This window comes from Heloderma suspectum, chromosome 8, assembly GCF_057233095.1.
Source record: "Heloderma suspectum isolate Gila_16-S chromosome 8, 16-S_ref, whole genome shotgun sequence".
Lineage (NCBI taxonomy): Eukaryota > Metazoa > Chordata > Lepidosauria > Squamata > Helodermatidae > Heloderma > Heloderma suspectum.
This window is the reverse complement of record NC_139465.1, coordinates 3,056,164-3,079,700: the sequence shown is the minus strand read 5'-3', so window position 1 is coordinate 3,079,700 and position 23,537 is coordinate 3,056,164. Positions and strand designations below refer to the sequence as shown.

The 23,537-nt window shown below is 45.2% G+C and overlaps 1 protein-coding gene across 27 annotated transcripts in view; it reads right to left on the bottom strand.

The window, feature by feature from the left end:
- Nucleotides 1–23,537, bottom strand: part of ANKRD11 (ankyrin repeat domain 11) — a 262,296-nt gene that overhangs the window by 63,331 nt on the left and 175,428 nt on the right. For 26 of the 27 annotated variants that reach the window (XR_014784698.1, XR_014784699.1, XM_084812699.1 and 23 more), the window contains 2 exons: nt 19,186–19,330; nt 6,926–7,064 (listed from right to left, as the gene is read on the bottom strand). Coding sequence is in view for 25 of the 27 variants with exons in the window: in XM_084812699.1 (XP_084668825.1) it covers nt 6,926–7,064; nt 19,186–19,272 (226 nt within the window). In the remaining 2 variants the exon portion in view is untranslated. Of the gene's footprint in view, nt 1–6,925; nt 7,065–19,185; nt 19,331–19,504; nt 22,448–23,537 lie in introns of those variants that run through there. The other variant, XM_084812710.1, reaches the window with a different exon arrangement.

Here is a 23,537-nt window from a genome sequence, read left to right as displayed (position 1 = left end):
AAGTGTGGGTTAGTGTGTTATCTGAATGCAGCTGCGATAACGAACCATGGTTTGTTAACCACAAATAACCCACAGTTCACAACCCAAGAACAAACCATGGGTTCTCTTCATGGGTTGTTCATGGTTAAAAAACCATGGTTTGTTAGCACTGCTGGGTTCAGGTAACATGATAACATGAGGTGGTCTCTGATGTGTGAGTGCAGTCCCCTAACGTGTTGGTGGACTTCAACATACATTCGGGGGCCGTCCTCACAGGGGCACCTCGGGACTTCATGGAGACCATGGCTTCCTGGGAGCTGCACCATATTCCAACTGGGCCCACCCATGTAGCTGGTCATGCACTAGACCTTGTGTTTGTTTCTGGAGAAGTGGGGAGTGATCTGGAAGTCGGGGGTATATCCACTACCCCCTTGTCATGGTCAGATCACTATCTGGTAACGTTGGACTTCTCGGTTCCACAACCCCTCCGCAGGGGTGGAGAACCCATTAAAATGGTCCGCCCCAGGCGTCTTATGGATCCGAATGGATTCCTGAACGCGTTTGGGGATTCTCTGGGGCATGCCAATGGCCACTCGGTCGAGACCCTGGTGGGTGGCTGGAATGCCGCAATCACCGGGGCATTAGATCGGGTGGCTCCAAAACGCCCTCTCCCCTTGAACAGGGCTCGGACTGCACCATGGTTCAATCTGCAGTTACGAGCTCTGAAACAGGAGGTGAGACAGCTACAGCGCTGGTGGCGGAAGTCTCGCTCCAAAGATGATCAGACACGGGCTAGAGCTGTATCTTCAGTCTATCACATGGCAGTGAAGGCAGCAAAAAAGGAATATTATGCTGCCTCTATCGCATCTGCAGAGTGCTGTCCCAGGAGGCTGTTCCAAGTGGTCCGGAGCCTGGTCGGTCCAGTTGCTCCGGAACCACTGGAGCATTCTAAGGCCTCCTGTGAGGCCTTGGCAAGGCACTTTGCAGATAAAATTGATCAGATTAGGAGTGTTATTCCGTGCGCTGTGGATACAGTTAGTGAGCAGGAGGTGGCCTGTGGCACACCGGTTTTGTGGGATCGGTTCCAGCTTCTTCCTCCTGATGAAGTGGACAAGGTGCTTTCATCTGTAAGGCCGACCACCTGCTTACTTGATCCTTGCCCATCTTGGCTCATTATGAGCTGCAGAGAGAGGCTGGGTGAGGGGATCAAGGCAGCGGTGAACGCCTCCCTTGAGGAGGGAGTGATGCCATCAGCCCTCAAGGAGGCAGTCATAAGACCACTCTTAAAGAAGCCCTCCTTGGATCCTCAAGTTCTGAACAACTTTCGCCCAGTCTCAAATCTGCCTTTTTGGGGCAAGGTGATTGAGCGGGTGGTGGTGATGCAGTTGAAGGCACACTTGGAAGAAGCCGATTATCTAGACCCATTTCAGTCGGGCTTCAGGCTTGGGAATGGGACAGAAACGGCCATGGTCGCCTTGGTGGATGATATGAGGAGGGCTCTGGATAGGGGTGAATGCTCCTTCCTTGTTCTCCTCGACCTCTCAGTGGCTTTTGATACCGTTGACCACGGTATCCTCCTGGACCGCCTGGAGGGGTTGGACACTGGAGACACCGTATTACAGTGGTTCCAGTCCTTCCTCTCCGGCAGGTACCAGAGGGTAGCACTGGGAGAGGAGGTTTCGGACCCGTGGCCACTCACTTGTGGGGTGCCACAGGGTTCCATCCTCTTCCCAATGCTATTTAACATCTATGTGAAGCCGCTGGGGGCTATCATCAGGAGGTTTGGGGTGCGGTGTCATCAGTATGCAGATGACACACAGCTCTGCCTCTCATTCAAATCTTCACCAAGGTTGGCCATAGAATCCCTGTCCAAATGTCTGGAGACAGTGAGTGGCTGGATGGGGAGGAATAAGCTGAAGCTGAACCCTGACAAGACGGAGGTACTTTTGGTGAGAGACAAGAGGAGGTTGGCGGATGTTGACCTGGTGTTGAATGGGGTACGGCTACCCTTGAAAGACCAGGTCTGCAGCTTGGGAGTCATCTTAGACTCCCAGCTGTCCATGGAGGCTCAGGTGTCAGTTGTGAGCCGGACAGCGCTGTATCAACTCCATCTGATATGGCGGCTGCACCCTTACCTTCCCGACCATCTGCTCTAATCGGTAGTACATGCCCTCGCCTCCTCTTGTTTAGACTACTGTAATGCGCTCTACGTGGGGTTACCCTTGAAGATGGTTCGGAAGCTGCGGCTGGTACAGAACGCGGCGGCTCGCCTGATTAAAGGCAGCCACTGGCAAGATCACATCACTCCAGTGCTGAAGGAGCTGCACTGGCTACCAGTTGTTTTCCGGACCAAATTCAAGGTGTTGGTTTTGACCTTTAAAACCCTATACGGTTCCGGCCCAGCCTATCTCAAGGAGCGCCAGCAACACCAGATAGGCCGCTCAACAAGATCAGCCTTGGATGGCCTTCTCTCTGTCCCATCAGCCAGGACAGCTAGGCTGGTGAGGACGAGGGAGAGGCCTTCTCTGTAGTGGCCCCCACTCTGTGGAACTCCCTCCTTAGGGAACTCTGCCATGCCCCCACTTTAATGAGCTTCCGCCATGCATTAAAAACATGGTTGTTCAAGCAGGCATTTGGGGTGGGCTAGGGTAATTTTAGAAATGTGATGTTTTTAATGTTGAATTTTATTGTGTAAGCCGTTTTTATTGTTGTACATCGCCCAGAGTGGCTGGGTGACTGGCCAGATGGGCGATTAATAAATTAAATAAACAAATAAACAAACAAATAAATAAATCCCATGTTTCAACAACAACATAGTTCAACCACAACCCATACTCAACCCTTGAGTGTGGGCTACCATGTTGCCTGAACCCAGTCACGGTGTAACCTCTCGTATCAAAGAGAGAGAATTGGCAAAACACATGGTCCACCTCTGGGCCACTCGTGCAGTCATAGAGTAGAGGGATTGTTCCTGCAGTTGCACTGGGCTCTTGAAGCCTGATGCAACTGCAGAGATGATCTCTGCTCCCACTCCAATTCCAATCTTCTTTTACACCCCTCATTTCCAGGAAACAAACGCTTACCAAACAAGGGCTCCCCCAATACTGGCAAGCAGCACAAAAGAATGGGTGGGAGAAGCCTCCTTCACTGCACTGTTGGGGAAGGCAGGGTGATGGTGGTGGTGCTCTTCCTCCTACCAGTCATGACACATTTAGGGGAACTTGCCTCCCTAAAGAAGGCAACCGTACATTTTGAGTTCTGATTATTTGTCATGTTCACATAGAAACAGCAAACTGGTTTACAACTAATGGATCATGACGCTGATTTCTGATGCATTGTGGGAATGATCTGACTGTAATCTGTGGGACAAGTTTAGCTACTTTGGCTGCGGTACTCAACAAAAGTAGGGGCCAAGTGTGACTTCTCAGTGTGTGCAACAGTAAAAACGGACAAGTGGTTGACACATGTGATGATTTGCAGACACAAGCCTTCATGTATTTCCCACCCTTTATCTAAGGATACTTAGCATAAAAGGGTAAAGGAAAATATGGCAGAGGGACTGTATTTTGGTCAAATGACATAATGCCCTCTATTGCTTTCATTACATGTTGTATTTGGAAAAAGTAATGGTGTAGCTTCATTTTTCAGCATCATGGTGAGAGTTATAAACAGATGCAAACCAGAAAAAGATCCTGCCCGACCCCCAGAAAACAAAGACATAAACTAAAAGCTGAAAAGTATGGTACTTGAGATGGTATTAAATGGAAGGGGGAAGGAGGAAGTAATTTGCTGGAAGTAGCTACCTGTACTTATGCAAAATTACCAACAAATGTAGCTCTTCCTCATCCACTTGCCAAGTGCATTCCAATGCCAAGCCAGCACCCACCCCTGACCCTGACGCTACAGGCAGACAGTGGAACATGGACTCAGCAATCATGTAGAAGGAAGAAAGATCCTAACATGATTTTCTGGTCCGAAAGGTCACGTGGAGCACAACAGAGCATAACCTTGGTCTGCAAACTTATGAAAGTTACTCAGAGGTGGGGAACCTCAGGTCCCGGAGACCAAATCTGGCCCTCTGGTTTCCCCAGATGGCCATGCCCCCTTCCTCTGGCCTCAAGGCCTTCCACCCAGCCACCATTCATTTGGTGGTTTCCTGGCTTTTGTGCTCTTTTCCCCTGTTCAATAGGGTTGAAATGCCTCTCCTAAGGAGTAGTCACTGGGGGTAAGAACTTGAGATTGTTTGCTTGAAGTTGTTTTAGATATATGTTGTCTTTTGTATATTGTCTGTTAGTATGCTTTTACATAAATGGCTTTTAATCTCTGTATACTGTATTTTTAATGTTTTAATCTTTGTAAACAGCCCAGAGAGCTTTGGCTATTGGACAGTATAGAACTGTAAATAATAACAAAATTTAAGCTACAATATGCTGGGGTGTTTTTTTGGCTGCACCCCGTTTGCCTTTGGCACCACCCACCACTGGAATGCGACCCTCAAGAAATTCTCAAAACTTTGGCCCTTGGGCTGAAAGAGGTTCCCCACCCCTACATTAGATAGTCTAGAGAAGAAATTATTGGAAAATCAACCACCACCCAATTTTTAAAATAGAACGTTTCTTTTCTCCTTTTTGGGCAAAAGGTCCTGAGACTTACTATGGCTAGGATGTTATACAGAGAAGTATTGATGATAGAACATTGCATGTGAACTGGGTATCTCTAGGACTTTTAGTTTTGCAGTTATTAGCATTCTTAGCCATACTGAGGCTGTTCCATTTGACAGTAAATGGGAACATTCCCCACTGGTGTCAGAGTAATGCTGAGCCTGCATAGGTATCTGGACCAGGTGTACCCTGTTGAAGAACAAGCATTATAAAGGCTCTTGGATTCAAATCTCAGTCCATGTAGCTTTCAATGGCAGTGGCTGCTGACCTTAATTTGATCTACAACTTCTTCCAGGGCCTGTTTTCAATATTAGCCTAGAGCTTTGAGATGGAACATATGGAGATAGAGCATGTCTCATCACAAAGGCCTCCATGCTAGTCACCCATATTGATCCCTCTACATTTGAGTTTACAGAATTTACAAAAGGCTTCCAAAACAGTTTGGTAACTCTTGTTTTTGAAATTAAGCACTGGGAGGCTGAATTTCTGTGTAACTGCTTAAACAGAAGGGCTTTTTTTTTGAAGAATGGCTTAAATATGTTCACAGATAAGGACCTACTTTTTGTTCAAACCAATAGGTCATCAAGCCTGGCACTATCTACCCCGTCTGGCAACAGCTGTTGAAACTCTTGAGCAATCTTTCTCCCTTTCAACTGGAGATGACCAGTGTTGGGCTGGGGGCCTCATATATCCAAACACTGTGCTCCGTTGAAGAACTATGCCTCCTACCCTTGAAGACGTGACTTAGACCAACAGTCCATTCTAACCTGGAAATGTCTACAGTGGTGGGCATCTAAACAAGACACCACCAGCATCCACAGCCAGCTGTCAGACAGGTCCCAAATGCCCAAACAGGGCCCAGCGGTGCTCATCCTTAGCCCACTTGGTTCTCCAGCTATGGGTGCCAACAAACTATGTAAACCTCTTCCGGTTTGTTATACATAAAACTGAAAGGCCACAACTACTACAGGCTTCCCCACAGGAGGCAGCAGATCCAGCCTGAAGAAAAGAAACAGCAGGGTGCTGGCAGCTCTCTTCCTAATATTTGTAGCAGCCCTAACACCTGTTGTATTGTACAGGCCAGAACACAAGACAACACTGTAAATCTGCAAGTTTGTTCCCTTGCCCTCTTCCTCTCGTAAGAGCCAACACACCTTAGACGCAAACAGTGCCCTTCAACTGTGATTAGCAAAAAAAAAAAAACCTCACAGAAAGAAAGCAAAGACTTTGAAATATGCCACGACTACAAAACGTATCAAGACACAATATTTGCACCAATCAGTCCTCTTGTAAACTGCCAGACACTGCCCATAAAGCAAACAGTCACCACCTTTTCAACTGTTTTTAACATTCAGCAACCACCATGCTGATATCTCTGGCACACATTAGGCTTGCATGTGGTGGGCAAAAGGTAATCAATGGCTGCTTCCTGGGAGCAGAGTCCAACTGTATTTTTGAGAATTTTGTTTTTCCTTTCCTTCAGGGACCTCTCTACTGTTTATATCAATGGTACTTTAGTCAGTGAGACATGGCACAGAGAGACGCAAGTATAAACTAATGTTGCCAACAATACCTTGCATTCCAAGGGCTCCAAGATTAGAGTATGCAACTACTACTGAATATGTATTGAACACCAACAGTGTGACAAACCATTTACGACAGATAGCATTGCTACTCAGGCCTCAAGCAATCCAAGTTGAATAGAGAGAGAGAAAAAATACAAAGTTGAGAAAGGCACCATATGCAATGTGCCAAATTAACATGCTAACAGGTCACCCAGCACAGCTGTCTTAATAAGTTAGTTAAAACAACAAATGACACTCATGAAGCCAGAAACTTCCCTGTCTATCCAGCTGGGTTGACCTTATTATTTATGGTTTTCTTTTGAAAAATTCCATGTTGCCCTTCAATATAAATATTCTCAGCACAACTTATACAATAAAAAAAGAAACACAGAATTAACAAAATTAAAAAGTGTAAAACAGCAGATAAAAACTATCAGCAATATAATGAAAGGGAAATTTAAAAGGTATTTGCCTGGCACTGAAAAATAAGCAAAGTAGGTGCCAAGAAAGCCTTCCTGGGGAGAGAATATCATAAACAGGGTAGCACCACTGAGTAGGCTCTCTCCCCAGTCACTCCCCACCTCACTCAATATCATTATCAGATGATTATCACAGGCAGACTGATGTGGAGGCAGCCATTCCTTTAGAGCTTGGCACTTCCTCCAACACTGCTCAGTCCAGAGGCAGCTTCTAAGCAACATGATGTTTCCACTCCCTTACCTGTATCCGAATCTTTCTGATCTCCATTTGTTCCAACAGTGAAAGGCAACTTCCGTTTTGTAGCTCTCTCCTTCACCTCTTTGCCGCCATCACTCCGGTCCAATTTTGGAGTCTTGGTTAGAGAAACTTTATCTTTATCCTACAAAGGAAACAGTAAAATAAGAGTTTTTCACAAAGGGCCTAATATTTGCAACGAGCAAGGCTAGTTTTGCTAAGCAAATTTACTGTGCCAGAGGCTGTTCTATAGAAGTTACCAAAACTTACCAAAGCAGCAGTACCTGGCAAAGTAACACCATACTGTTGGGTGCAATTAGGAACCAGATTTACCATCAAAAATTTAAATTAGGGCATTCTGCTGCACTAATACACAGAATATAAAAAACCAACATTGTTATTGCTTTGCTACTGTCCTTTATAAAAAATGATCAAGATTTATTGGCTCTATTTCCGTTCTCCTGAAGATGTATTAGGAGTTTATAGAGAGCAAGCACAACTTCCAATTAATAAAAGTGAAATAACTTCCTCCAAAGTGGCAGATTTTCCTTGTGGCACATAACATTGTGAGCTCATGCTATTAGAATATTCTGGCAGTTTCCCAGCCAGTTGCAAAGTTTCCCAGCCATTTACAGGGTCACCACTCCAGCCAGAAAAAAAATGTACTCAAAACGTATGTTCTGTCTACATCAGTGTGTAATCTTGTCCTTTCTGTGTGCAGGAAAGGATGGGGTGGAGAGGAAGAGAGCAGGATGGCCGGTCCTCCCCCCATCAAGAGGGGAATACAACAACAATCTGCTGCTGGCTCCATGCCTAACCACATCCCCCTTCCCCAAGTACTTCAGACTCTCCACTGTCACTCTGGTAAATCCCAAAGCTGTTTCTGGCTCTACATCTGGGTGGGGAGGAGGCTGCTATTTTAGAAGACCTCAGAAAGGGAGGATACAGTTTCTAAAATCCCAATCTCTTAGAAGCATCTGCTACGAACTTAAGCAACTAGATGGCTGAGTCCAGTAACCTGGAGCCTTTTATGTAAAACCTCTGACACAAACACAGAAAGGGAATTATTCTTTGTCAGAGACTTCATGAGCACTTTCACAGTAAGTGGCACCACAGATCTCTCCATCCCAAAATGAAATGCTTCAAATGGAGGCCTAGAACTGGTGGGCGGATTCCCTGCATCATTTGTCTGGTAGATTCAAATGGTTGAGGATACCATGAACATGAGGCAGACTGACCATCTCAGGAGACTACGGCTAACATTGGAACTGTATTTGCTTTTGAAAGTGCTCCCTTGTCAAAGTTACACCCTGCATAAAGGCTAACTTTATGACTGATGCATAGGCTTTTATTTAGCATCAGGCATAACTTTGATGGCCACGGCACTTGCAAGCATCCCCTACATAAAATATAACAGTGATTAGTCCACAAGAGAGGAAAAAAAGGGGTGCCTACACAAATCAATTCCAACTCGGTTATAGTTCTGGAATTTGCTTTGGCAGTTTAACATATAAATTGCTTTATGAATCTTGGGTGCATACTTCAGAAACTGCTTTTAACACTTCAAAAGTTCTTTACAATGCTACTGTCATGGCAATCAAACAAGAACTTAGGAGGAAGGCATTTGTCCCAGCCCTAGGGGTAAAACCTCTCCTCTCAAGGGGAGAGGCATCAGCACTAGCCCCTGGGCTTCAGCTCTAGAAAGTTCCTGATGCACAGGTCCTGAACCCATGTGTGTGCCTGCACAGACACCACAAAGAACTTGTGTCTGCATGTGTACCTGCATCTCTGATTTATTCTAAATGCACTTACTCTCCTTGCCAAAGCAAAGGGAGTGCAGGTTACTTTTGCTCTTATGTAAACACGTGTAATGGTGTCAACATTTTAGCCAACCTAACCTCTTCCATGCAAGAATGTGACATGGAAACAGAAAACTAATTATTCTAGTTCATGCAAGACTATTGCTAGAAACCCACGTAACTCCCTTCAAACAGAAATCCCCTTCTTAGTTGGGATAGTGGGGGAAACCACAAAGCAATGCTGGCTGCCTCACTCATAAGATTGTGGCAGGTGGCTCAGTGGGCTAGCAGTCATAAGATCATGTCGTCACTGTGCCTACAGTATTCCTTCCTCTTTCTTGCTTCCTCTCTGCTATGAATTCTGTATGTGGATTAAGAAATGTGTTTACTTCCACTGATCCACTCTTTACTTGTTTCCCCAACAGTTTAACCATCCTAAAGGAAAGCACCAAAAGTACATTCCAATCATCAAGCCTTTCCAAATAGGTTCTAAACTAATAAGCCAGGAATCTTATGGCACTGGTTCAGTTTTGTCTCAGATAACCCTCAAACATTTTTAACAGTGCTCTGCACAGTGCTCCTGCTTTCTGTAACAAGAGTCCAACTCTGCTTTTGTGGGCAGAGCCAGGAATTAAGCAGCATTCCGAAAGAGGGGCATGTTATTAACATTTGAAAGTACATAAAGACAAGCTTCCTTATTCAAGGGAGGGAAGGCTTTTTTATTGATGAACTATAGCTGGATTCACACAACACGACAACCCACACTAACAAAGCATGATTTGTTAACCACAAAAAATCCACGAAGAGAAGCCATGGTTTGTTGTTGGGCTGTGAACTGTGGGTTGTTTGTGGTCAACAAACCATGGTTTGTTAGTGTGGCTGGGTTCACACAACACAGCAACCCAGAGTTCAACAACAACCCAGGGTTCAACAACTCACAACACCTGCAAGCCACTTCTGGTTTCTGTAAATAACCACTGACTGGAGCGATCGAAGGTTGCCAGCATGACATGCAAACCTGGACTGATGGATTGTTTCGAGGCTAAACAACCCAGAAGTTAACTCATGGTTTGTTGTTGGGTTAACTACTGGGTTCTTAAGCCTCTGAACAACCCATCAGTCTGGATTTGCACGTCATGCTGACAACCTCTGATCGGGGTTGATCAGGGGTTGTTTACAGTACGTAGAAGTGGCTCATGCACAGCGTGCATCCCAGCAAATGGTAAGTTAATTCACCCATGATTTGCTGCCATGATATATGAATTGGCCCAATGTCAAAGTCTTTCCCCACATGTTTATGAAGAACAATCTTGAACTCACTGCATCACTCAGCTGCTTACTTCCCAAAATGTATCACTAGTCAAGGAAAGATGGCACCTCTTCAAAAATGCTCAGAAACCCCATTTCTATCATAGGGAATTATCATCATGCTCACAATACAATCCTAGGAACAGAGGTTGCTAGATCTCGTACTTCCAGAGCATGGCAAGAGAATGCAGACAGCTTATTAAAGTACATAAGCATGTGTGAGTATTCCAAGATGAAAGCCAGAGTCCCAGTTAAACCCTTGAAACTGGGATTTCCTAAACAATAACACACTTATGCAGAGAGCTCCATGCTGAGAATCTCAGAATGGCAGCAACAAAGGGTCAGTTGTGCCAAATATACACACCCAAAAATACAATTTGTGCATTGTTTGCTATTTAAAAACAAATCTCAGTGGGTGAAAATTCTTGGTGCTCTTTGTCTCTCATGAAGAGAACTCTACTGAATCCTTTCTGAAACCAGAACTGCCTATATCCCCTGCTTTCCACTTTTTGCTCATAATTTTAAGGAACAGTTATAAGCTGTCAGAACAACTTTAATCATACTTATTTCAAAATGATGCCAACAGCAAGGTAGTCTCCACATTTTATTCCTGGCAAACTTAGCTTTATTACATCAGGCCTCTCTTATGATTTTAACTGCTGCTTTTTATTGTTTTATTGTTGGATTGTATTTATAATTTGTAGCTGTTGTTTTATTGTGAACCATCTTGAGCACAGAAAGGTGTAGACAGAAATTGTTGTATTAAATAAATAACCATATGGCTACAGACAGACTAGGCTGTAAGAGCTCTATGTGGTGCTGCTTTTAAAGATGGCTCAGAAGCTTCAGCTCGTGCTGAATGCAACTGCAGCTAGTTGCTTACAGGAGCTTGGCAATCACATAACACTGATTCCATATCAGCTGCACTGGTTGTCAGAGTGTTTCTGGGCCCAATTAAAAGTGCTGGTAATCACATTTAAAGCACTACATAGCTTGGACCAGGTTATCTGAAGGACTGTCTGCACCTATATGAACCTGCACAGCTCAGCCACAGAGATCCTGCTCACATGCCCACCAGTAAGATCTATTAGGCTGATGGGAACAAGAGACAGTGCCTTTTCTGTGGTGGCCCCATCTTTGTAGAATGCCCTATCAAGGGATATGTGGGGGGCTCCCTCCCTGATAGCTTTTCAATCCAGAAATTACCAAAACATGAATGTCCACGGCCAAGTCTGTCTTCTCCAGGAAAGGTGCAGCTGGCACAACAATCTGAGCAGGTATAAGGCACTCCTAGTCCCTGTTACCACCTGAACACCCAAAAGCAGTGCTTGAAGCACCCTCAAGCTGAGAACATGCATCATCAAGGAGGAGTACAAAGCCAATCAAGGGCAGGTTGCACACCTATCTGTGGACTGACTAATCCTTCAAATAGTACTCTCGCCTTGCACGTATTATGTTTACACCCGCATCCAGTTCCTCATTGCCGCTGGTCATCAGTTCCTTTCTATGTTTTTTGATTTACGTCAGAGAGATCTTGTTCCATGTCCTATCCACCAGCTGAGGTTTCATGGACAGCAATGTAATATACGGTCTTTTCAGTTGTGGTGCCATCACTTTGGAATGCCCTCTTCAGGGAGGCATGCCTGGCCCTATCAATATCAGGTTTATGCAATTTGTCAAAAATGTGGTTCCAGAAGGTCTTTCACGGTGGTGGTGGTGACTCCTGATCATGTTTTGGCACTTTTGGTTGCTGCTGATATTTTGGTATTTTGCCAAGTGCTGCAACATTACAGCTTTTTGTTATTGCTGTTCTATTAGCTGTTAGCTACTTTGATTTGTCTTGTTTTTAAAAAAGGAGGTGGGACACAGTTCTAAAATAACTATTGTATACTCCAGCCCAATGCTGGCAGCAAAGGTATGGCTATGTCCAATTATACAGTATGAAACGCAGGCTGAGAAAGGTGAACCATAAGGACAAGGGTCAGAGCGAGAAAATAAAGAAGTAAGACTTGGCAACCAACCATTTCCCTCAATTACTTAATAGGGTAGACGCCCTGCAAAGTGACTGTTCCTGTGTTTCCTTACACACACACCCACACACACACACACTCACCCTCACTATAAGCCAGTCAAGAGTCTTGTACACATGCATGCTCCCCCGCAAAGAACTTCATAGTAGGCAGGATTTACAAGATATTGTGATGGCCACTAGCTTAGACAGCTTGAAAGGGGGATGAGACAAATTCATAGACGAGGACAGGTCTATTAACAGCTATTGGTCATGGTGGCTATATGGAACGTCAGGGTTCAGGGGCAACATGCCAATGAATACCAGTTGCTGGGGAACAAATATGGGAGAGGGCTGTTTACCTTCATGCCCTATATATGGGCTTCAAGGAGGCATCTGGCTTGCTACTGTGTAAAAACAGGATGCCAGACTAGATAGATCCTTGATCTGCTGCAAAAGGGCAACTCTTACATTCTAATGGAGAACTCTACACTTAAGAATGTAACTTCCAGAGGCAATGTACTTCTGAATTCCAAGATGGTAAATACTTACATCTGGGGAGGACTGTTGCCCTCATACAAATATGGGAGAGAGCTGCTGCTTTCGTGGCTTGCTTATAGGCTTTCCAGAGGCATCTGAGAGCCAAGGTCCCCAACCCTTTTGGGGTGGTGGGCACATCTGGAACTTTTGAGTGTGCGTCATGGCACACTCAGAAAACGGTGCCATGGCAGCGGGGGTTGCCCATTTACAAAATGACTGCCATGAAGGGCAAGACCAATTACAAGACACCCATTTCCCAAGAAGGCAAACTGGCAAGACTGAAAAAAAAGTGACTTGCCCGGGGCTTAAGTACAATGGGGGGGGTGTCCAAGCTCCAAAACACCAAGCCAGTCTTTTGAATCCATGGTGGAGATCCCAGAGTTAGAGTGTTAGACTAAGACTAGGGAGCCTGCGTTCAAATCCCCAGTTAGCCATGAAACTCACACAGTGACCGTGGCCAGTCAACATCTCTTGGTCTAACATATATCACACAGGATTGTTGTGAGGATAAAAGGTAGAAGGAACCATGTATGCTACTCTGAGCTCCTTGGAGGAAGGACAGGATAAAAATGGAACGGAATAAATTTCTCTAGTTGGCCAATGTGGGAAGAAGGATGGTGGACTAGAGAGACTTTTGGTCTGATACAGCAGGGCTCTTCGGTTCAGTGGGAGCATAGGATCATACCACAGAAGTGGAGTTACCAGTGCACCCATGACTGCAACACAATTCTAACTCTCTTTGGACTTTTGATTTTCCAGTTTCACTTTAGAGCTGAAAAAGGTGCACATTCCAGTATGCTGCAGAAAGCTTTGCATGACTAGATTATCAAAATCCTAAATCCCAGTCATGTTCCAACAAGGCTAGTTCCACAATAACGTTTTGGACAGCAATTACTGAAGGTAAGTTAAAAGGAAACAGATTCAAAAACTGGAGAATATACAGCACAACTGAAGAGACCACACATTCTCTCCCACCTCTACTGATGACACAGTTGCATGCCAAAACCCAGAGGCATTTGCGCCTCCAACTTCACAGTCAAAACTCCATTTAGAATTCAACAAGAATTCCCAAATCAACTTTGGCTGGAATATGTACATCATATTAGAAGCTCATGAAGAATCTTGTTCATACATGTTCTACAGATGTGTTCACCAGCCCCTGACAGAGCTGGATTCTGCATGTGTGTAGTTAACAGCCCTCTTATGCAATCTCACATGGCCGCATTCACACGTAATGCTAACCCATAGTTTATTTAAACCATGGTTTGTTGCTCTACCCAGGGTTTGTGTGGCAGACAATCAAACAAACCATTGTTTGTTTTTTCAGTCCCTGAATTGTTCCCCTCCTCTTTTGCCTGTTCCCTTTCATGTATACCAGCTGCCTTTGCGGCACTGTAGTACTAGCATTTAAAGAGGCTGGGTTGTTGTTTTTTTACCACTGTTGTCTGCTGCCTCTGAAGCCTGGCAAAACACCCAGGAACAACCAAAAATTCTGGGTTGGCACATAACAACCCATGATTTAAACAACCCACAGTTCATAATCCAATAACAAACCATGGGTTCTCTCCCTGGTTGTTCATGATTAGCAAACCATAGTTAACCCATAGTTCCAGGTTCGCAAGTAGTGACAACCTGCAATTCAACAAACCATGGTTAATTAAATTAAATAATTTGTCATTATGTGTGAATCAGGTCACTGTCATACATACTGTACCTACAGCAGTGTGGTTGGGGCTATATCTGTCTGTGGAAATATTTAAGAACATAAGAAGAGCCATGCTGGATCAGACTACTCTGGCATTCTGTTCACACAGTGGCCAATCAGTTGTCGACCAGGAACCCACAAGCAGGACATGAGCGCAACAGCACCCTCTCATCCATGTCCCCCAGCAACTGATGTACATAGATAGGCTCACTGCCTCTGGTACTGGAGGTAGCATATAGACATCAAGACTACTAGCCATTGATAGCCTTTTCCTCCAGGAATTTGTCCAGCTCCCTTTTAAAGTCATCCAAATTGGTGGCCATCGCTACATCCTGTGGTAGCAAATTCCATAGTTTAACTATGTGCTGTGTGAAGAAGTACTTCCTTTTATCTGTCCTGAGTCTCCCACCAAACAGCTTCATAGGATGACCCTGGGTTTCAGTATTTTGAGAGAGGGAGAAAAATGTTTCCCTATCCACATTCTCCACACCATGCATAATTTTGTAGACCTCTATCATGTCTCTCCTTACCCTCCTTTTTTCCAAGCTAAACAATCCCAGCTGTTGTAACCTTCTCTCATAGGGGAGATGCTCCAGCCCCTTGATCATTTTAATTGCCCTTCTCTGCACTTTTTCCAGCTCTACAATAACTTTTTTTAGTTGTAATGACCAGAACTAGACACAGTATTCCAAGTGTGGTCGCACCATAGATTTATATAGAGGCAACATGATGTTGGTAGTTTTATTCTCAATCCCTTTTCTAATTATGCCTAACATGGAGTTTGCCTTTTTTACAGCGGCCACACACTGGGTTGACATCTTCATTAAGCTGTCCACCACAACCCCAAAATCTCTTTCCTGGTTGGTCACTGCCAGCTCAGATCCCAACAGGTTATACTTGAAGTTGGGATTTTTGCCCCAACATGCATCACTTTACACTTGCTTACACTGAACCACATTTGCCATTTGGATGCACATTCTACCAGTTTGGAGAGATCCTTTTGGAGCGCTTCACAATCCTTTTTTGTTTGAACCACCCTAAGTAATTTGGTGTTATTGGCAAACTTGGCCACTTCACTGCTCACTCCCAATGCCAGATCATGAACAGGCTGAAAAGCATTGGTCCTAATAGAGATCCTTGTGGAACCCCACTATTTACTTCCCTCCATTGGGAGAATTTACCATTTATTCCTACTCTCTGCTTTCTGTTCTTTAACCAGTTACTGATCCATAAGAGGCCCTGTCCTCTTATTCCATGACTGCTAAGTTTGCTCAGGAGTCTTTGCTGAAGCCCTTTGTCGAAAGCCTTTTGGAAGTCCAAGTAAACAGTGTCTACCAGATCACCTCTATCTACATGTTCATTGACACTCTCAAAGAACTCTAAAAGGTTAGTGAGACAGGACTTTGTGGAAGCCGCACTGAATCTTTTTTCAGCAGGGCTTGTCCTTCTATATGCTTACTTGGCTTTCCATGTGGGACAACTTGTAAACATTTAGGTTCTCCACTTCCCTGGGATCTGAAGATTGCAGAGAAAGTACCATGCAATCCAGCTGTCCCACATGAGAAGCCAATTTAAACATCCAGAGAAACATAACTATTAGTCAAATATATATACCTTGGACTATAGGGCTTGAAGGCTCTCAATACCTGTGCCTATGCTGTACTTTCCTCCCCTACAGAGCTTTAAATTGCAAACTTCTCAGGGCACCATGTACTATTAGGCTGAGAATTAACACTATTTTCTCCCCATCCCTTAACTCCATAATACAAAGGAAGGTTTCTGTGGATTAACTATGGTTAACTATGGTTTGGTAATCATGAACAATGAAGAAGGGTAAAAAAGTAATAGGATGAAGAGAAGCTGTGCAGAAAAAACAGCCCCTTCTGCTGACTCAATATGGTTGCGTAAACCGCCCAGAGAGCTTTAGCTACGGGGCGGTATAGAAATGTAATACATGAAATTAAATGAAAATGCATGTAACCAGTAGGCCTTGATAAACAAGTCAAATTCTGTGAAACACAAACCAAAATTCACATGCCAATACTTTACTGCAGTGGCAGTAGCTTCCAACTTGGCTGACTCTGACATTCTACAGCTGAGCACACACACAAGGACAAGTGAATTTAGGAGGGGACTATAATAGCATTTCAGCCAATAGTAAATGTAGCCTGAACATCCTAATCCATTTCGATCAGAGCTGGTGTCCCACGATGCAGCCAGGGTCAGCTGTGTCCCAAGAACTGCTCACTCTGCAAGGACGACACAGGCACTTTGACTTTAACACCACAACCCTGTCACTGCTTTCAGGAAAAGTCTTGGAATAGACTGCACAGCACAGTGCATTCTAAACAGGCCCCTCCCGAGACAGTGAACCTGAGACAGCTGAAGGCAGGCAGGCAGAGGCTTTGGAAAGTGTTGACAAACACAAGATAAATTAAAAGCTGTGCTCCCATAAGTACACAGAGCAATCCCTGGAAGCAAAGGTCTAATGACCAACTGCCTTTCCCCTTAGTCATTGTTTCAGCTCAGAGCACTAAAGTTTAACTAGAAAGCAATAATTGGCTGGCACAGTCTCCTTCAGCCAATTAACTCACATCTCAACCCTTGTCTCTTGTGAATGAGAGACTGCACACTTCTTTATAAGTGGGGAAGATCAGGGATAAGCAAGCACGGAAGATCTCTTCTTCTGTTCTTACTCAACCTTGTCAAGTTTGCATTTCCATATGCTGTGGGAAGGCAAGTGTAAACACATAATAGTTATGCTGTTACAGAAGGGGCAATCGTTCCTAGTATTCCTAGCTCCTAAAAAGCTGCCTGTCAGAGCTGCATCATACAAAACATTTTTAACTACATGGATAGAAAGAAAAATGAGCACTCGCATAAAGACTGCACAAATGTCTATTTTATCATCTGTGTAGGTTAGAAAGCTATAACTGGCAGCAGCTCCCAACTGTCAGACACACAGTAATCTTCACACATTAGTCTGCATCTAACCTCCGCCCCCCACCCTGCAAATACATCTACGAAGGGGAAAAAGTCACATGTAAAGCATCCTCACAATCAATACTTTATGGTTCATAGTATCATACATTCATATTAAACACCTGTGAGTAGGAGCAAACAAAACACAGACTGATGTTGCACACATACATTGCTCTTTCCACACTTTATTTATTTTAAAAACATATATCCTACTTTATCTTTGAAAGACTCAAAGTGGCTAACAATAAAAACATCAAAACACTATGAGCCAGTGCACATACCACAGTTAAGTCAGAATTGCCAAAAATTCTGGCTTACCATGAACGAGCAACGATGCTGGTGCATACTGTTCAGTCACTGCCGCTTGGCTCCTCCTGCTAGTGGGAGTGGCTAAACAAACCAGGGAATCTACATCTGTGGTTTGTTAAGCAACATGGACCTTTGGTTTACTGCTCTCCTATCAAGCCAGAATCATAAGCCAAGAGCAAACCCTGGCTTATTATTCTGGCTTGTTATGAAAACAACAAGCCAGAGATTCCAGTTGGAACGTAACACTAAACAAACCACAGGCGGAGTCTTCCTGGTTCTATTTAGCCACTTCCGCAGGCAGAATGCGCCAAGGAAGAGCTATCAAGCAGCATGCACCAGGATGCTTGCTTGTTCACACTAAGCCAAAATTCTCAGCATTTCTGGCTAACTGGGAGTTGCGAACAGGCCCAATAAATGAAACAAGACAAGAAATCAAAGCACACAGCAGAACAGAAACATTCAAGTACAGTCTATAATTTCTTCACATAAAACAGTGCACACCAAACTGACAGTTTCCTTTTGCAATTTTCCACAGTTGGAATTTGGAGATTTCAGCTTTATTTGGCATACAATGCTCTTGAGCATGTTGGCATTTTTTTCATGCCAATCAACCTGAAACAATTTTCTGTAGCTATGTCTCAACTTCCAGTCCTCCTTTTGTGATGTTTTGCAACCATCCCTACAACTATATATTCCATTCTAGCACTTTGTCCTCTCAAACATCCTTAAATCTCTTTTTTTAAAGACTACTCAATCTCAAAGGATCAAAGTGGATATCAAGGTATGAAATAATAGCCCCCTCTCACTCTGTCTCCTCCCCTTCTTTTGTACCCTGTTGACCTGCCCTGCCACCCTCCGGATGTTTGGGTGAGGAAGTCTGAAGCGCGGAGCCTGCTCTATGCATGTAGGCTTCCTGTGCGATCAGGGATCTTGACTGCACAAGGAGCCTACCCACGTAGACCTTCCTACTAATGTGTGAAAAGGGCTGGAGCATGACCCACTGTGCCGTTCATATCATCAGAATCATGTAGTGGTTGAATTCCCAACTAGGATGAATTCGCCAGTGATGCAAACTTATTCAAGCAAGTTGGTAAGAAACACACCCAAATCAGCTTAATTGGGATTGTGTTCACAACTAGGAGTGGTATGGAAGAGGAACTATAATGGTGTACCTCTTCTATGTTACTCTTCATGCCTTCTCACTATCAGCGATGCTATGGACCATGATGGAAGCTATTAGTGGGGGGAATCCATCAGCGTAGATGCACCACTGCCTGTGTATCAAAATCTCACAGAGTACAAACCAGTGCTCAGTGGCTTTGCAAAAGAATCTCTTAGCTCCATAGACACAAAGAGCACTATCCCTGGCAGCAGCAAAAGCCTATGCCAGTAAGCTGCTCTGTATCACGAAAGTGCGTGGTCTGTTAAAAACTTATTTCTTGTGATTTCATAGGCAAAGAATATCTTTAAAAGTGGTCAAAATGAAACAGAGGACAATCTATGAGAAAAGTACAACACAGAGAGAAGTATGAGAGCATAGGTTTGTGGAGTCACCTTCTCCCTATAAAATGGGAACAATTACTGAACTAAGGTGACTATGACAGGGGCACAGTACCTTTTTCCCAGTTTGTTTCTCCACCATGTCGTTGCTGAGAGAGAAATCTTCCGATTGTGGTGTTTTAGAACACCCACCCTTGGGCATCGTTCTGCCTTCCTTACTTGGCCTTCATTTATGCTGCCATCGCTTCATCATCAACTGTCTGTAATAAGAAAGGAAACACGAAGATGTTCAACTAGGATCTCACAAAAAAGGCAGAAAAAAGGTAGAGCAATTGCTGTTTTGCAAAAGCTGAGGTGCTGTGCTAGCAACCCTAGAGCAGAGCCCTCATGGCAAAACAGAAGTGCAAACTCCCAAAGCTGGGATGAAAACATACCTTGGCCCAGATGCAGGTTGCAAAAGAATCTGGAACTGACATATTTCCCCTTTGTTCATAACAAAAGGCAGGTAACTAGCCCCCGAAATCATATGTGGGGAATGCCTTCTCACAAGAGTTTTTGTAGAAAGTGACTCCCAAGGACAACTACTGTGTCAGGGTGGAGATTGAGCCCATAGAACCCCAGAGCAGTTCTGATTCTGAGGAAGAACAGCAATCCATGGGAGAGGAGTTCGCTCATCTCTCACAAGCACAGCAGCTGCCAGAGATTCCTTCTGCCAGCATTCCTGAAAGAGATAGTGACCCTGGCAGTGAGAGAGCGCTGGAGGGGGGCTTGCTGGACGCTCGGTGCAGACACAGGGAGCGGAGACAGATGGAGGGCGCCGAAAGGAGGCGCTCTGCTCATTTGGCGCTAAAACAACGGTTGCGTCCCAAGGACCCAAGGGTAAGAGGGAGGATCTCTCCATAGCCCGTAAGTTCAGAGTCTTCCCGCGGTTCTCCTTCAAATGGGGACCAACTGCCTTACCTGGAGCTTAGGCTACTCTGCTATCTACCCCAGTGCAGTTCCTTGCTTAGTCACTAGTGATTAGTATCTGTAAGAGTAATTAAATAATAAAGGAATAAACGCTTGGAAAGAATCCTCGTCGTCTGTGTCCTGAGTTGGCTATTGGAGGGGACTGTAAGAGGCAGCTAGGGCGCTCCTGACATACTGGATGTCTCTAGAGTGACCTATGAACTTGAGCACACTCTGGGAGAGAGCAGAGGACAGGAAGGCCTGGCATGCTATGGTCCATGGGGTCACGAAGAGTCGGACATGACTTAACGACTGAACAACAACAACAACAACAACAACAAGAGTGACCTAGGTTGTACAAAAAGCAGTGTGTGTGTGTGTGTGTGTGTACACACACACACACACACACACACACTTCTGCTAAACTTTAATGTCTTATGTGTATGGTTGATGCAATTAAACTGATTCCTCCTGATGCTCTTGAGAAAGCAATTTGTGGTGAACTTCAATCTGCCTAAGAAATAGGCCTCTTATATAGAAGCAAGCAGAGATGGTAAACTATAAACTGTTTAATGTTCCGTACATTTTATGAAGCAGTCTTCTCCCATTCAACTCACTTCTGCCTTTTCACATGGGTCTAGATAGGGCACAATTCAAAAGCACAGGATTAAAGCTCTGTTGCCCATGCCATGAGATGCTTGGATACAGGGTTGAAAAGACAACTGCTATCTGCTATATGTAGTAGTAATAGTACTAGTTAATGTTTTTAGTGAACAGACCATCATCTCCACCAAGGTTAATACCATCAACTCAACTGTATGGGCAGGTAAATCGGCTCCTAATGCAAAGATCTTACTCCGTCTGCCATGAAGAAACAGAGCTGGAATGGCCACAGGAAAAATCTTTCCCTTGCTAACTGCCACTTGAGGAGACAAATGCTATGTCCAGGAACCTGGCTATGCACACACATCAGGCTTTTCTCTTTTCTGAGAAACAACTGGAGGAAATTGTCCAGGAACAAGGAGATTCCCAATTCCATGGCCAATTAGGGATGGTTTGGGGATGGGAGAGAGACAATGAAAGATCAAGAAGTTTCACCCCTCTCTCCCTAGTATTTAAGAGAGTTTTAAGGCCTGAGGGTGAAGTAGTAGAAACCCAAGAGAAACTGGATGGCTAATAGTGACTTTTATAATGTCTACTTCTTGTACAGGAGAATGCTACAGGCCTGAACGGGTCTCTGCCCCACACTTTTCACCAGCAGTGGGGGTACTACAGAGTCTCACGCAAAATCCTGCACTTTCAATCCATTCAATCCAGGTTGGGTGAGACTGTATGTTACACATTCACATATGCTTTGTGCTCCCTTTCAGGCCTCACCAAAGCAAAATACTATCTTCATACACAATGCTAGCCTAAGAATAAAATAAAAAAAATGAAGAGAAATTTTGCCCCAGAGAAAGGAGCAAACGTGGACTTTATCTGCTCCTTCTTAGCTGCTGTTCTCTTTTATCTTTTATATTATTTTATACTGTTGAATATTTTATACCCTAACATTTTAATATGTGCCTGGGAGAACTATTGGGCAACTCAGGGGGTCGGGGAGGTGCCACTATAATTGTGGTCACGGGCAGGGGGAGGTATGGCATTGGGGGATTAACAGGTCAGCTGAGGAGAAGAGGGGCTAGACACCTCACAGCTGTCCCCTCTTCTGGTTCTTCCCCAACCTGATGGTTCCTGGCAGCCTTACCAGTCTGCCCTCGAGTCTGGTGGTACTGCTGCTGAATGCTAGGTCGGCCCAAAATAAAATCTCCCTCATCCATGATTTGATTGTGGATGAGGGGGCTGACCTGGTATGTATTACTGAGACCTGGGTGGGGGAACTGGGAGGGGTCACTCTCTCCCAGCTGTCCCCTCCTGGGTACTCGGTGCAGCACCAACACCGACTTGAGGGTCGGGGAGGGGGGGTTGCCGTGGTCTATAGGAATTCAATCTTCCTCTCCAGGCTTCCTGCTCATTCGAGTGCAGACCTTGAGTGTTTATACCTTGTTCTGGGTACCAGGGACAGATTAGGGATTCTGTTGGTGTACCACCCACCCTGCTGCCCATCAGACTCCCTGCCTGAGCTGAAGGAGGTGGTCTCGGACTTGGTGTTGAGGACCCCTAGGACGATGGTCCTGGGGGATCTCAACTTCCATGCCGAGGCCGCTGTATCCGGGGCGGCTCAGGACTTCACGGCCGCCATGACAACCATGGGGCTGTCCCAACATGTCATCGGCCCAACGCATATAAAAGGACACACGCTTGATCTGGTTTTCTCGACTGGGCAGGAGGATGGTGATCTGAAAGTGGAGGAATTAACATCTGTCCCTTTGTCATGGACAGATCACTTCCTGCTGAGGTTTAGACTCATGGCAGCCTTCCCCCTCTGCAAGGGTGGGGGACCTATTAAAATGGTCTGCCTCCGGAGATTAATGGATTCCGATGGATTCCAGAGGGCTCTGGGGGATTTTCCTGCTGGTATGGCTGGTGCTCCTGTTGAAGCCCAGGTCGCTCGGTGGAATGCAGAGATGACTCGGGCGATTGACACAATCACGCCCAAGCGCCCTCTCCTTCTGAGCAGAGCCCGGCCAGCTCCTTGGTATACACCTGAGCTGAGGGCAATGAAGCAAGAGGGGAGACGGCTAGAACGCAGGTGGAGGAAAACTCGTGCTGAATCTGACCGAACACAGGTCAGAGCCCACTATCAAGCCTACTCTGTGGCGGTGAGGGTGGAAAAGAGACAGTTCTTCTCCACCAGCATTGCATCTTCTCAGTGTCGTCCAGTGGAGATTTTCCGAGTTGTTCATGGCCTGTTACATTCTGGGCCAGGGAGAGAGACGGTGGAACCCTCGGTAGCACGCTGTGACGAGTTTGCATGGCACTTTGAAGATAAAGTCGCTCAAATTCGTCATGAATTGGACACCACCATTAATGCAGTTCCATTGGTAGAGGCGTTCAGAGCACCATCTGGTCCAGTTTTATTGGATGAGTTTCAGTTACTGAGGCCTGAGGATGCGGACAAGGTGCTTGGCCAAGTCCGATCGACCACTTGTGTGCTTGACCCTTGCCCTTCATGGCTTATTAAATCAAACAAGGAGGGGATGTCTGGCTGGGTCCAGGAGGTTGTAAATTCCTCCTTGAGAGAGGGAGTGGTGCCTGCCACTTTAAAAGAGGCAGTAATTAGACCACTCCTGAAAAAGCCTAACCTGGACCCAGAGGATGTTAACAACTATAGGCCAGTGGCCAACATCCCCTTCCTGGGCAAGGTGCTTGAGCGGGTGGTTACAGGACAGCTCCAGGCACTGTTAAATGAAACCGATTATCTAGATCCATTTCAATCGGGCTTCAGGCCTGGTTCTGGAATGGAAACTGCCTTGGTCGCCCTGTGGGATGACCTCTACCGGGAGAGGGACAGGGGGAGTGCGACCCTGTTGATTCTCCTGCACCTCTCAGCGGCTTTCGATACCATCGACCATGGTA